Source organism: Eutrigla gurnardus, assembly GCF_963514095.1.
Source record: "Eutrigla gurnardus genome assembly, chromosome: 5".
NCBI classification, from domain to species: Eukaryota; Metazoa; Chordata; class Actinopteri; order Perciformes; family Triglidae; genus Eutrigla; species Eutrigla gurnardus.
Window position 1 is genome coordinate 1,388,798 of NC_139919.1, and position 15,658 is coordinate 1,404,455.

A 15,658-nucleotide genomic window follows, 5' to 3' on the forward strand; every position below is an offset into this window, starting at 1 on the left:
AAAGGAAAACACCACCGCATTTCCATACTGAACTATGTTCTGCTCTGATCTAAGACGAGGTGATACATACCTCCCTCTCCTCTGTGCGCGCACTCAATGACTCTTGCGCGCACTCCGCGCAGCGCTAATTTGCTAGCATGTAGCTTGTCCCAGTATATTCCTTAGGATCCAAAGGGGGGTGAAGTTAGAAGCGACCAAGCACTTCCACGTTGTCCCTATTTAAATACGGTTACATGAGTAGTTACACGACTCAAGTTTGGTTACACAAGATGAAACATGCCAATTTTTCTAAGCGGATAACAAGGATAACTACTGAATAACAACTGGAAGCACTTCGACGTTGGCGCAGTAATATCATCACTCCCCTCCCCCTCTTACTTCCGTCAATAGAACCTACGTGACCTGCACGCCGTCGCCTGCACTACCTGTAGTAGTTTGTGCACAGTTGAGGAAGCATCAGGTTGTAGTAAGATAGTTTGTGAACAATCAAACATCATGGTTATAACGTGCATCGTACAGGGTTGTGAAAACAAGCAGAAGGTATATAGTTCCGTCATGTTTTGAGTGATGATATTACTGCGCCGACGTCGAAGTGCTTCCAGTTGTTATTCCGCCATACTATATAGTTATCCTTGTTATCCGCTTAGAAAAATTGGCATGTTTCATTTTGTGTAACCAAACTTGGGTCGTGTAACTACTCACGTAACCGTATTTAAATAGGGACAACGTGGAAGTGCTTGGTCGCTTCTAACTTCACCCCCCTTTGGATCCTAAGGAATATACTGGGACAAGCTACATGCTAGCAAATTAGCGCTGCGCGGAGTGCGCGCAAGAGCCATTGAGTGCACGCACAGAGGAGAGGGAGGTATGTATCACCTCGTCTAAGATCGGAGCAGAACATAGTTCAGTATGGAAATGCGGTGGTGTTTTCCTTTAAAGGGTGCTTTTCCAACTTGGCAGGAACAATAGTGTTTCACCAGAGGGCGACACACTGGGCTGACTTGAGTTCTGTAAAGTTAAGGTGCAGTTAGACAGGTCCACCACGATCGCCAGATCATGGTGGAGCAATTCAGTGTTGAATGAGAGCGTTTCATTTGAAACGGAAGGTGGTTGAGAGAAGAACACACATTTCAATATAAAGGCGAGCGACTGTTGCTCATTGGTTCGCCACACTGATGTCTGCTCAAGTAGCCGAACTGAAGCAGGCCTGTTGCATGTGTTTTTATGTCTCGCGTGATAATCCCAGATATCTTCTGTGTCTCTTCTCTTAAAAAAAAAAAAGACAACTTTTCCTCCGGCTTCACCGAGTCCTTTGGGCTAAGGGGGTATCAAGTCATTCCAAGTATTATGTTTAGTTCAAGTGCAGTCACAAGTAGTAAAGTTAAAGTCGAGTTGCAAGTCTTTTGTTCATTTTGTGAGTCTGAAGTTATCCTAAAATAGGTTCGTTGGAGATGAACTGCTCCTCCCCTGGAAAGTAGATGAGATCAGCTGATACTTGAGCACACATTCACTATTTTGCCAAAAGTATTCACTCACCTGACTCGCATATGAATTTAAGTGACATCCCATTCGTAATCCATAGGGTTTAATATGATGTCGGTCCACCCCCCTTCTGGAAGGTTTAGGAGTGTGGTTATGGGACTTTTTGACCATTCTTCCAGAAGCGTATTTGTGAGGTCACACACTGATGTTGGACGGGAAGGCCTGGCTCTCAGTCTCCACTCTAATTCATCCCAAAGATTGAGGGTTGAGGTCAGGACTCAGTGCAGACCAGTCAAGTTCATCCACACCAAACTCTCTCATCCATGGACCTTGCTTTGTGCACTGGTGCACAGTCATGTTGGAACAGGAAGGGGCCATCCCCAAACTCTTCCACAAAGTTGGGAGCATGGAATTGTCCAACATGTCTTGGTATGCTGAAGCATTCAGAGTTCCTTTCACTGGAACTAAGGGGCCAAGCCAAGCTCCTGAAAAACAACCCCACACCGTAATCCCCCTCCACCAAACTTTACACGTGGCACAATGCAGTCAGACAAGGACCGTTGTCCTGGCAACTGCCAAACCCAGACTCGTCCATCAGATTGCCAGATGGAGAAGCATGATTGGTCACTCCAGAGAATGTCTCCACTGCTCTAGAGACGCTTTGGATTGCACTTGTTGATGTATGGCTTGGATGCAGCTGATCGCCATGGAAGTGATTGGAACACCTGATTTTTTTCAATTATTTGGATGGGTGAGTGAATACTTTTGGCAATATAGTGTATCTTCTGATATCCTTTGATCAGTAGTTTACCTGAAGATGTTCTGCTTAAACAGGTATGCGCTGATGTGTCCTCCATTTAGATATCTGACTTCACATCCCGGCCAGATCTCTTGCAGACTGAGAACCCCTGTACGAGGAACGTAGGCATCCTCTTTGGCCTGGACCACAATGATGAGACTGGTGTCTACAGGAACTAGACAGGGACAAGAACAAACCTGGTTTATGTGAGTAGACATGCTGCCATTGGGACATAGTTTTATAACGTTATACAGTTGATGTATTGCCACAGCATGGAGGTGAATGGAGTCTCTATCAGATGATACTTGTGTATCTGTTCCCAGAATGCAGTAGGGTAAACAGGCTGTGTCTGGATGGTTCTGTCTTTTTATATCTTTGAGCTCTGTGCAGGCACCTCTTGTCACCAATATCACTGATGCTGGTAGATGATACCAATGATGTGCTAGGTGGTTTGAAGAGCCCTCCTGTCCTGGACCTTGAACATCACATGACAGTTTTCAGTTTTCAGTCAGGATGTTTTGCATGCAAGTTAAAAAAATTGTTTAATCATTTTATTCATTGGTGTCAATCTCATTCCTGTTCTCTCAAAATCAAAGTCAACCTCAAAGCCTGTCAATAACACCATCAGGATGGGTCTGCTAAATGTTAGGTCTCTTAATAACAAATCATTTTTAGTCAATGATTTTATTACCACTTCTAAACTTGATTTTATGTTTTTAACTGAAACATGGCTAGAACAAAATAACAGTGCAAGCATTCTGATCGAGACAGCACCCCCCAACTATAATTTTATTGATGTTTGTAGATCTGGGAAAAGAGGTGGAGGGGTTGCTGCTATATTTAAAAATACATTTCAGGGGAAACAGATGTCACTTGGTGTTTTTCCATCATTCGAATATCTTTGTGCTGTGCTGAAATGCTCTCCCAGAGTTCTCCTGTTAATTATTTACAGGCCACCTAAATATTCATCACATTTTTTCGATGATTTTACTGAATTATTGTCTAGCATCTCCACTGATTTTGACTGCCTAGTTATAACCGGTGACTTTAATTTTCATATTGATGATTTGAATGACAAGGGTGCAAAATAACTTTTTAATATTCTAGACACATTTGACCTTTCTCAACATGTGAAAGAGGCTACTCATTGTAAGGGACACACCCTGGACCTGATTATCACAAAAGGTCTCCATGTTTCTGATGTTTTTGTGACGTTGGATCACAGTTGGATCACTGGATCACAAAAGTTGGATCACCACCCTGTTCAGGCAAAAGTAACACAGCAATGATGGCAAGCTTTAATGCCATAGACTCTAAAACTCTAGTGGAAACGGTGACAAATCTAAAATCATCCACCTGCTGCCTTGATGCTTTACCTACCAACTTTTTTAAGAATGTTTTTGACTGCCTATCAATAGACATATTGCAAATAGTTAATAACTCCATTCAATCAGGCAATTTCCCAAAGGCCTGCAAAACTGCAGTCATTAAACCTCTTCTAAAAAAGCGGAGCCTAGATGCCTCTATTATCAACAACTACAGACCAATTTCAAATCTACCCTTCATAAGTAAAATAATTGAGAAAGTTGTCAACAACTAAATCACTTCCTGGCTTCAACTGGCTGCCACAACAACTTCCAGTCAGGATTTCAACCTTTTCATAGCACCGAGACGGCCCTTATTAAAGTTGTAAATGACATCCGTCTTAACACAGACTCTGGCAAAACTTCAATATTAATGCTATTAGACCTCAGTGCTGCATTTGACACTGTCGACCACTCAATACTTTTGGACAGGTTGGACAAGTGGGTGGGGCTCTCAGGCACAGTCTTAAGCTGGTTCAAGTCATATCTACAAGATAGGATTATCTACTTTGTTTCCATTGGCGACTTTGTATCAGAACCTACCAATGTAACGTGTGGAGTCCCAAACTTCCTACAACTAAATGAGGACAAAACTGAGATAATTGTTTTTGGTGCTAAAAAAGAAAGGTTTAAAGTAATTCAACACCTTCACTCTCTGTCCCTGAAAACCTCAAACAAAGCCAGAAATCTTGGGGTTATTATGGATTCTGATTTACATTTTGACAGTCACGTTAAATCAGTAACAAAATCAGCCTACTATCACCTAAAAAATGTAGCAAGACTTAGAGGGCTCATGTCAGCTTAAGACTTAGAAAAACTTGTACATGCCTTTATTACTAGTAGGCTAGACTACTGTAATGGTCTCCTTGCAGGTCTTCTGAAAAAAACTGTCAGGCAGCTACAGCTTGTTCAGAACGCTGCTGTTAGAGTTCTTACAAAAAGCAAAAAATGTGAGGACATTACACCAATTCTTAAATCCTTACATTGGCTCCCTGTATGTCAGAGCTCATGTCCTGCTCACATATAAATCACTACATGGTCTAGGACCGAAGTATATCACTGATATGCTCCCACTACATAAGCCTTCTAGACCACTAAGATCATCTGAGACCAATCTGTTAGTGATTCCCAGAGTAAACAACAATCACGGGAGAGCATCATTTAGTCACTATGCAACAAATAGCTGGAATAAACTTCCTGAAGATGTAAGACTTGCCCCAACTCTGACCACTTTTAAAACTAGACTTTTATGTTCACTATAGCTTTCTGCTAAATCTTTTAATGTCTGCACTGTTTTTAATTATTGCAAATATGTTTTTATTCTCCTTTTCTTTATGCATTTTTAAATTTGCCTTTATTTTCTTTTAATTCTTCTATTTACTTTGTTGTATGATGTGAAGCACTTTGAGTCTGCCTTGTGTATGAAATGTGCTATACAAATAAAGTTGCCTTGCCTTGCCTTATGTGTGTGTGTTTGTGTGTGTGTGTATTGGGATCAGGTGTGGGACCGGCTGCAACAGCAATCACTATACCTATATCTACTGGGCTCCGACTCCACCTCGGCACCAGATCTTAGACCTAACTACTCCAGTTAGTCTTGCTGCAGCCTGAAGACAGATCGTACTTGATTAAGCTCTCAGTTAACTCTTTGCTGTCTATTCCTTTACCTCCACAACTCCTGATCAGCCTCCTGCCTCCGCCCCACTCTGTGTTTCCTGGAAACCTGCTCTGGACCTACACCCTCACCACCGTGGTTTTTCTGGACCACCTGACCCGGTTCCTTGGCCCTTTTGATCTGCTCAGCTGACAACAAGGACTCTGCTGACATTAAAGTTATCCTTAGTAAGGCAAATAAAATACTTTTTTGGAACTCAGACCAGGTCTCAGTTTCTGTGTTCTCACATTTAGGTTCAGCAACTAGGTACTATCCCCGTTCATGACTGTACAGGGGTGAATTTCAATATGACCAGCGTCAATTATGAGAAGGCTTAATTGAGGGTGTGGCCATTTTGATTAACAGTTGTTATGGCCGTCACAATTAGCTCGCCATTAGCTATCTGCTCTACTGCATCACTTGCGCCTGCTTTTAAAATACTAGAAGTCAAGCTCGAATCACGATTTTCACTGGTTACCAGCAAGGTTTAGAACTGATTTTACAATATTACTCATCCCACCTTTAGAGTACTTAATGGTTTAGCTCATAGTTATATCGCTGAATGGCAGATGTCTCCAGGCACAAAACCACTTTGGTTCACTTCTGAAATTGCTGATGCTGAGTTAGGCAACAAACTCTTGAAGCATGAGGAAGTGTGGACCTCGATGCATTCTGAATCCTTGAAGAATGACTCTGCTCCCCTGAAAGCAAGATCGGTAGGGTTGTATCAGGTGTTTACATATCTCAACTAAGCTTAATGAGATATGTGAAGGATGTCTGAGACCCTGTTGGGAATCGATATTTCTTATGTTTGATGTAGGCCTACTTTGGCACTAAGTACTATCACTCCAAAGCACCATGTCAAGCAGCAACTTCTGCTGCTACTACTGTTGCCGTTAACTCCAGCTGATGAATGGAAGTGTAATTACCTTTAAGGCAACCAAGCATTTAAAGAAATTACACAGCTGTGCATAGGTGTTTGTCAACAGCAACATTGGTACCTTTTCCATAACCAGCTTCACTTGGTCTTAAAAAAGGTGTAGCTGAGCAGGAGTCAGTTTTCCCAAGTCCACAAACATCGAGTCTTCCAGTAGGTGGAGCTCCAGCGATCATTTTGTCCACTTCAATGCAATGTGTGAAAATATAGCATCCCCCCCATCCAAGTACTTTCTTGCAAAGGTCCCATAAGATGTGTTTGGTTTTTAGCATCACTGGAACCAGTACCCTATGTGGCTCATAGGGCCAATCTGGAATCAATATCCATCCATCCATCATCTACCACCTATCCTGTATTCAGGGCTGACATTGGGCGTAGGCAGGGTTCAGCCTGGACAGGTTGGCAGTCTATCACAGGGCTGACATGTAGAGACAGACAGGTAACCAGTCTATCACAGGGCTGACATGTAGAGACAGACAGGTAACCAGTCTATCACAGGGCTGACATGTAGAGACAGACAGGTAACTAGTCAATTTCAGGGCTGACATGTAGAGACAGACAGGTAACCAGTCAATCTCAGGGCTGACATGTAGAGACAGACAGGTAACCAGGCTATCACAGGGCCGACATGTAGAGACAGACAGGTAACCAGTCTATCACAGGGCTGACTCGTAGAGACAGACAGGTAACCAGTCTATCACAGGGCTGACTCGTAGAGACAGACAGGTAACCAGTCTATCACAGGGCTGACATGTAGAGACAGACAGGTCCATCCTGCACGTCTTTGGACTGTGGGAGGAAGCCGGAGAACCCGGAGAGAACCCAGGCTTACACGGGGAACATGCAGACTCCCCACATGCAGACTCCCTTTTTGAGAGTTTTACAAATCTTTATATAAGAAAGCGGACACTTGCAAATAACATAAAATGAGTTGAAATGACAGAATCAACAGATAAGGATGTTGAGAACTGAGGTATGACACATTAAGCAGGTGATTGTGTAACACTCAAAAACAACACAAAATGCCAAGGGCGAGATGGAGAAATAGTTGTCCAGCCTCATAAATAATTTAAAGACAATGCGTACAGAACTTAATAGCCCAATATTAAATCAAATTGACGGAAGCTTAAAGGGTTGCTTCAGTATTTCCCATGTTTTTGTGTCTAGAACCTTGTTCACACTACAGATAGAAGCAAAATGAAGCACCATTGAAAGGAAACCGATGCAGAAATACAGACGTGAATGTGCAAATGCTTGGCTTGACAGTGTCAGTGTACGGTGACACCACAAAATTCACCACAACACAAGGGCATCTCACACAACGTAACAGCATCTAGGGTTGTCACGACACAAAAAATTGAAGGAGGCCAGAGAACAATAAACAACCTCAATAACAATTTTAAAAGGTTGTCTGACATAGTGCAAAATAAAGAAAACACAGAAATATCAGTGAAGGGTGTGTATGAGTGGTGCTGGCCCACATTCAGAGCAACATACTGAACCACCCTGGACCCCTACAGTATGCCTCGCGTTCCAACAGTTCCACCTCAGACGCTGCTGTCCTTCATTATTCCCTCAACCTCACTCTCATCACAGACAAGACCAAGAAGATGACAGTGGACATGAGGAAGAAGAGGTCACCTCATCAGCCACTGAACATCCAGGAGCCTGAAGTAGAGAGGGTGAGCAGCTTTAAATACCTGGGCATCCACATCAGTGAAGACCTCACTTGGACTAAACACCACTAAGCTGGTTAGGAGGGCCCAACAGCAGCTGTACTTTCTGAGGAGGCTGAAGAAGTTTGGCATGTCGCCAAGGATCCATAGCAACTTCTACAGCTGCATCGTTGAGAGTGCCCTGACCAGCTGCATCCCCGTGTGGTATGGCAACACTACTGCACCTGCAGAGAAGGGACCAGGACCCAACTGCCCTCTCTGCAATGCATCTACCACAGCAGAGTCCACATCAGAGACCACACCCACCCCAAACATCAGAGACCACACCCACCCCCATCATCAGAGACCACACCCACCCCATCATCAGATACCACACCCCAATCATCAGAGACCACATCCATCCCAATTATCAGAGACCACACCCACCCCATCATCAGACACCACGCCCACCCCAATCATCAGACACCACGCCCACCCCAATCATCAGAGACCACACCCACCCCAATCATCAGAAACCACCCCCACCCCATCATCAGAGACCACACCCACCCCATCATCAGAGACCACACCCACCCCCATCATCAGAAACCACCCCCACCCCATCATCAGAAACCACCCCCACCCCATCATGAGAGACCACACCCACCCCCATCATCAGAGACCACACCCCAATCATCAGAGAGCACGCCCACTCCATCATCGGAGACCACGCCCACCCCATCATCGGAGACCACGCGCACCCTTACCCCCATTGTCAGAGACCACGTCCCAATCAACAGAGACCACACCCACCCCCATCATCAGAGACCACACCCACCCCCATCATCAGAAACCACCCCCACCCCATCATCAGAAACCACCCCCACCCCATCATGAGAGACCACACCCACCCCCATCATCAGAGACCACACCCCAATCATCAGAGAGCACGCCCACTCCATCATCGGAGACCACGCCCACCCCATCATCGGAGACCACGCGCACCCTTACCCCCATTGTCGGAGACCACGTCCCAATCAACAGAGACCACACCCACCCCCATCATCAGAGACCACACCAACCCCCATCATCAGAAACCACACCCACCCCATCATCAGAGACCACACCCACCCCATCATCGGAGACCACAGCCACCCCATCATCGGAGACCACAGCCACCCCATCATCAGAGACCACACCCACCCCCATCATCGGAGACCACATCTAAATCAACAGAGACCACACCCACCCCCATCATCAGAGACCACACCCACCCCCATCATCAGAAACCACCCCCACCCCCATCATCAGAGACCACGCCCACCCCATCATCAGAGACCACGCCCACCCCATCATCAGAGACCACGCCCACCCCAATCATCAGAGACCACGCCCACCCCCATCACCAGAGACCACACCCACCCCCATCATCAGAGACAATAGGCGCGTTTCGAATCATGCATGCGCATGCATTTGCCTCGCAAAACCAGGCATTCTGGGAAAAAAACGTCACAAATGCTGGTGATAACTTCCCTTTGCGACATGTCACATGACTTTAAAAACTCGCCGTATCTCCAGGGTACCTCCCTCTGCATTCTTTTCTGTGCAGATGGTCTCAAATAAGTGCGGACATAAGACACTCCCCTCAGCGTTGCCCTAGTTGGTTAGAATTATCACGTGGTATTTCCCACGTGAGAAAATTCCTCAGCCTCCATCAACAATGGGAGTTCAAATGCCTCGGCTCAAATTCGAAAGCCAGCGCCACTCGGCAGGCCATATTCTTTGTGCAAGGTCCGTGAAGTTTCCCCTGGCTCGATAGTTTTTGTTATGTATATAATTATTAATAAAGTTGAAATAAATAAAAAAAGGTCCGTGAAGTGCACCTGTGTCCGACTTGACGTGGTGGGAACTTGACGTGTTTATGACGAGTTCCGGCGGATCCTCTCAAGTCTCGTGCATGCATAGGCGCAAATGCATGCGATCGCTGACGAATTCGATCCGAGGCATTTGAACTCCCCTTGTTGACGGAGGCTGAGGAATTTTCTCACGTGGGAAATACCACGTGGTAATTCTAACCAACTAGGGCAACGTTGAGGGGAGTGTCTTATGTCCGCACTTATTTGAGACCAACTGCACAGAAAAGCATGCGGAGGGAGGTACCCTGGAGATCCCGCAAGTTTTTAAAGCCATGTGACATGTCGCAAAGGGAAGTTATCACCAGCTTTTGTGACGTTTTTTTCCAAGAATGCATGGTTTTGCGAGGCAAATGCATGCGCATGCATGATTCGAAACGCACCTATTGGCTGCGTTTCGGATCGCATGCATTTGCGCTTATGCATGCCAGGGGTGCAAACTCATCAGGGATGAAAAAGGTGACAAGGACCCAAACCCCCTCGCGGAATATATATATATATATATATATATATATATATATATATATATATATACACACACACAATATATATATATACACACACATATATATATATATTGCATATGCTTCAATGTTATTCCTCTGCCTCACTGAAGGGGGCTGGCGAGAGCCTGGAAAATGGACTTCCCTTCCAGTGAAGGTATAAATAATGGGAGACCAATGCCAGGGCTAAAAGGTTTGCTTCAAACGACGGAACATAAAATAACTCGATCGACTCCTCACATTGAAAGACAAACTGCTTTGAAAATATTTGGAACCTCAGGAATAGATTTGACTCTGGACGAACGGAATAAATATTAGCAAGGGGAGGTAGGGGGCTTCTCACCCCTCATTCGCTAACATTACATCGATATCAGAGTAAGCCTTTGCTCCGTTGATTTTCAATCATTTATTTTAGGTTTTTTTTTTTAATGTGAAGGTATGGTAGGTACATTTAACGTTGTTTTCTCGCTTAGATTTTTCAAAGGTTCCTGAGAAATAGACACTGTACTATCCGATAACACCGTTATTGTAACCAGTAAAAATGGTTGTGATTTGCGATGCGTATGTCAGCGAACTGTCTGACATTAGCACGTTAGCCTACAGACACACCAACTCCGGCAGCAGACGTCAAGTCAACGGATCCCATTCATTGTCTATGTAGAGCAGGAGCTCCGCATGATGGATACGGCACATCGAGTTGACGGCCCTGTCGCCGTACGTGAATTTGCATAAAGTTCGATGGATTGAACTTTATGCAAATGCCGTCCGTCCAACGCAGTGCCGCCGGCTCCAGAAAGTTCGTTCAAACTATCAAACTAGGCAGTGTTGATCAAATATGAATCCAGATTCTGTTACTGCACTACACATTTCCCGCCTCAAATGTTTTCAGAAACATGCTTTAACGTGTAGTTTAACTGTAAAATGAGATCGTTTGTGGCCCGGCCGCCATGTTGGAAACGGCAGAGCAAAACTCAAGTCCCGCCCACTTCGCAGGACGTCTATCCAATTGATCCAACTTGAACACAGAACTGCCCACTCGCCGGTGCGTTCGACGGTCTGTTGCGTCGCTGCCGGAGTTGGTGTGTCTGTACCATGACGTTTTTGAAGCGTACCAACGTCACTCCTGTCTAGTACGGCATCAAGGCAGCTTCAGACCCGAAGATGACATGATTACACGGGTTGGCCAAACGAACAAGCTTGGAATAAATATTTATGACAGCTTGCGTTCGCTGATTACTTGGACGCCCCCCCCCCCCGAAATATTTTTATTGCAGATCTCCATGAATCACACAAATGACCTTTTTCGGAACAAAAACGGCGAATTTCGCCGAAAGGTGACAAGTTTGCATCCCTGATGCATGCACGAGACTTGAGAGGATCCGCCGGAACTCGTCATAAACACGTCAAGTTCCCACCACGTCAAGTCGGACACAGGTGCACTTAATTTATTTTTTTTAACTTTATTAATAATTATATACATAACAAAAACTGTCAAGCCAGGGGAAACTTCACGGACTTTGCACAAAGAATATGGCCTGCCCAGTGGCGCTGGCTTTCTTCGTCGCTGACGAATTCGAGCCGAGGCATTTGAACTCCCCGTTGACGGAGGCTGAGGAATTTTCTCACGTGGGAAATACCACGTGGTAATTCTAACCAACTAGGGCAACGTTGAGGGGAGTGTCTTATGTCCGCGCTTATTTGAGACCATCTGCACAGAAAAGCATGCGGAGGGAGGTACCCTGGAGATACCGCAAGTTTTTAAAGTCATGTGACATGTCGCATAGGGAAGCTTTCACCAGCATTTGTGACGTTTTTTTCCCAGAATGCCTGGTTTTGCGAGGCAAATGCATGCGCATGCATGATTCGAAACGCGCCTAATGCCCACCCCATCATCAGAGACCACAACCACCCCATCATCAGAGACCACACCCACCCCATCATCAGAAACCACACTACTATTACTACTACTGTTAACATTACTACTACTGTTAATACTACTGCTACTGTTAATTCCACTACTGTTGATACTACTACTACTGTTGATACTACTACTACTGCTAATAGTACTACTACTGCTAATAGTACTATTTCTGTTAACACTACTACTACTGTTAATACTACTGCTACTGTTAATTCCACTACTGTTGATACTACTACTACTGTTGATACTACTACTACTGCTAATAGTACTACTACTGTTAATACTACTACACTCTTAGAAATAAAAGTGCTAAGTAGAACCATATAAGGTTCTTCGGCTTGTCCTCAAAGGAGAACCCTTTTTGGCTACAGGTAGAACCTTTTATAAAGGTTCCACCTGGAACCCTTTTGGAAGGTTCTACAGAGAACCCCACATAAAGGGTTATACCTAGAACTGTGTGTGTAAGGTTCCACCCAGAACGCCCCATGAGAGGTTCTACAAAGAACCCACGCAGGGAGTTCCACTAAGAACCCTTTCATATTTCAAGGGTTTCATCTAGAACCTGCACAGGGAGTTCCACTAAGAACCCTTTCATTTTTCAAGGGTTACGTCTAGAACCCACACAAGGAGTTCCACTAAGAACCCTTTCATATTTCAAGGGTTGCATCTAGAACCCACACAGGGAGTTCCACTAAGAACCCTTTCATTTTTCAAGGGTTACGTCTAGAACCCACACAGGGAGTTCCACTAAGAACCCTTTCATTTTTCAAGGGTTTTATCTAGAACCCACACAGGGAGTTCCACTAAAAACCCTTTCATTTGTCAAGGGTTATGTCTAGAACCCACACAGGGAGTTCCACTAAGAACCCTTTCATGTTTCAAGGGTTCCAAGTAGACCTCACACAGGGGGTTCTAAAAACATCCCTTTTCAAAGGTTTTCACAAATAACCGTCTTGTCTTCTAAGGGTTCTATTAAGAACCATATTGTATTTTAAAGATCAGTTTAGTTCATATTATATCGTGGTCATGTATCATGTTGACATTGAACAAACATTCAAAACATTTGAATGAGAAAAACATTTATTTAAAGATAGTCCAACAGAACAGGATATGTATGTCTCAGGGGAGAACAGGTCAAAAGTTAGCATAGGTCCAGTGGAATCACGCATGATGTGTCTGGATGACAGGCCAGACACATCATGCTGTCCTCAGTCGTGGATCTGTGTAATCTCCAGCAATGGTGACATGGCAGAACGGGGAGACAAAAAAGAGTTTGAGTTCCATCAATCCAAGGTGCACTTACTTCGCCTTATTGTAAGCTATCTACAAACAATAAAATAATGCATGGTCCAATGAAAGGAATCAGAGTACATACTGTTCGTAGTAATTGTGACAGTGGAACAGAATCATGAGAAAGTGAGGGAACCCCACAAAGTTTTCACATTGATTTAAATAATGTTAAAAAACTTTTCAGTGTTATGTAACAAGTACTCAAAATGTTACGTATTGTAACAATAATGGAAATCTCAGCAAAACCCTCTTTTTCAAGCCAATGGCACACTTCGGCTTTCGTCCAAGCTGTGTAAGTCATTTCTACAAGAAAACAAACAAGCAAGCAAACGAACAAAACATAACAAGAAACAAATGCTTAGTCCACGTTTCACCGTAAAAGTCCTCAGCTAGGGTCAAGCATGCTGAAATAAGATATTATATTTAGCTCACCTTGATTCTCTGAAGTTTCTTCTGTTCTCTCTCTCTTCTGTTCTTCTTTGTTCTGTTCTGTTCACAGTAATCACTATTGGTATGTCACACCTGGTTTGTAGAGGGTGAAGACCAGACTAAATGTTGCAATCCATGGGGCAACCAGCTCTTAACTCACACATGACAGCCACCATTGGGCCAGCTCGCAGGCCCAACACACCAAACCTGTCCCTTTCCCCTGGGAGATCAAGGTTCAATTCCCGGCATCAACAAACCCTGATGTAGTAGCCCCAAAGTCAGCATTACAATATGATTTTTTCATCAGTTAAGGCTTGGCCTCTGACATCAAAGACCTTTCTTTATCACTGAACTTTTGTGCAGCTTCACAACTTGACTAAGCCAGTAAGCAGGGTACAGCAGCCATGGGATGAGGCCGATCATGGAAAAGTATGAGGAGGAGACAAATACATGAGTAAAATTGTCTGTAAAATAAGTGTTTAATTGTCTGTCACTAATCCACACACCATCTCTGTAGGCATTAACATGGTCACTCTTCATCAACCAGGCCTTGAACTCACAACTTCAAACTGTATCTCTAGATCACGTGACTTGTAACAAACTTTCAAAAGCCTTTGTCCAGTGAGTAGTATAGCTCACTTAGATGCCCCAGAAAGAGGGGTTATATCCTTGCTGTAGGGACCCAGGGTTCAATTCCCCTGGCTGCTTCTTTGCTGTGTGTCAATTTCCTCCTGAAGAAGGGAGTAGTGTAACTAAACTTTAAAAAATAAACACAATTATAGCTGCTACGCAGCAACGGGTCGGGTCCGGACTATTTTTGGCAATTTAAAAGTCTGAGCAACAAACAGGAGAATAGGAAGGCAAGACAGTTGACATTGTAATGTTGCACATTTTGCACCAGTTGAGGCTGAAATCCACAATTTCTGGAACCAAAGACCATTGTCTATCACACTAAGCTAATTGGCAAATGGCAACTCAACTGTGGCTTCACAAATTGAGTAAGCCATTCACTGTCGCGCAGGCAGATTTGAAAAAACTGTAAAAAAATAAAAATAAATAAATAAAAATCAGTTTTTGGGATAAAAATTCTGATATGTTTTTGTCCAACATCATCTACCATGACTCTAAAATTTTGTACATTTGTTACACAATGACTACCAGGTATTTTGATGTATTACCATTATCACCCTTGCTGGGGCTTGAACCCACATCGTCTGGCACCAAGAACCAGCTCCTAGCCAACTGAGCTAATTGTCTGGAAGTGCAATCAGCAAGGTATTATATCTGTCAAAAGCAGAAGTCACACTTTGTACAGACAGAGCTAAACAGACACATGATCAGCTCCTTCTGTCTGACCACTGACATGAAGGAACTGTCAACCTGGCTGTGTGAGTGAGTGTGGCGAGTCAGAGGAGGCCCTGATCTACACATTCTGCTGGATAGCTCAGTGGGTAATGGTACAGACTTTAGATTTGGAGGGTGGGGGTTAAAATCCCAGTCACAGCTAATCTTTGCCTGGGTCAACAAGATTGGCTGATGAAGGTCTTGCTTTCTTATAATTAATGGTTGTGAAAATAAATTGGTAACAGAACATTTCAGTTTCAGGACTGCCATTATTTGTAGGATCCAGAATGTGTAAGGTGATAGACTAGTATGGTGGACCTGATGACTCCACCCACCTAGCAGGTTAGCTCAGTCACTACTGCCAGTG

General features: G+C 44.1%; 1 protein-coding gene across 3 annotated transcripts in view; it reads right to left on the reverse strand.

Annotated features, from left to right (window-relative positions):
* Positions 1-15,658, reverse strand: part of abhd18 (abhydrolase domain containing 18) — an 85,149-nt gene that overhangs the window by 7,570 nt on the left and 61,921 nt on the right. For all 3 annotated transcript variants that reach the window (XR_014597132.1, XM_084009564.1, XM_084009563.1), the window contains one exon: positions 2,294-2,456. Coding sequence is in view for 2 of the 3 variants with exons in the window: in XM_084009564.1 (XP_083865690.1) it covers positions 2,294-2,456 (163 nt within the window). In the remaining variant the exon portion in view is untranslated. The remainder of the gene's footprint in view (positions 1-2,293; positions 2,457-15,658) is intronic.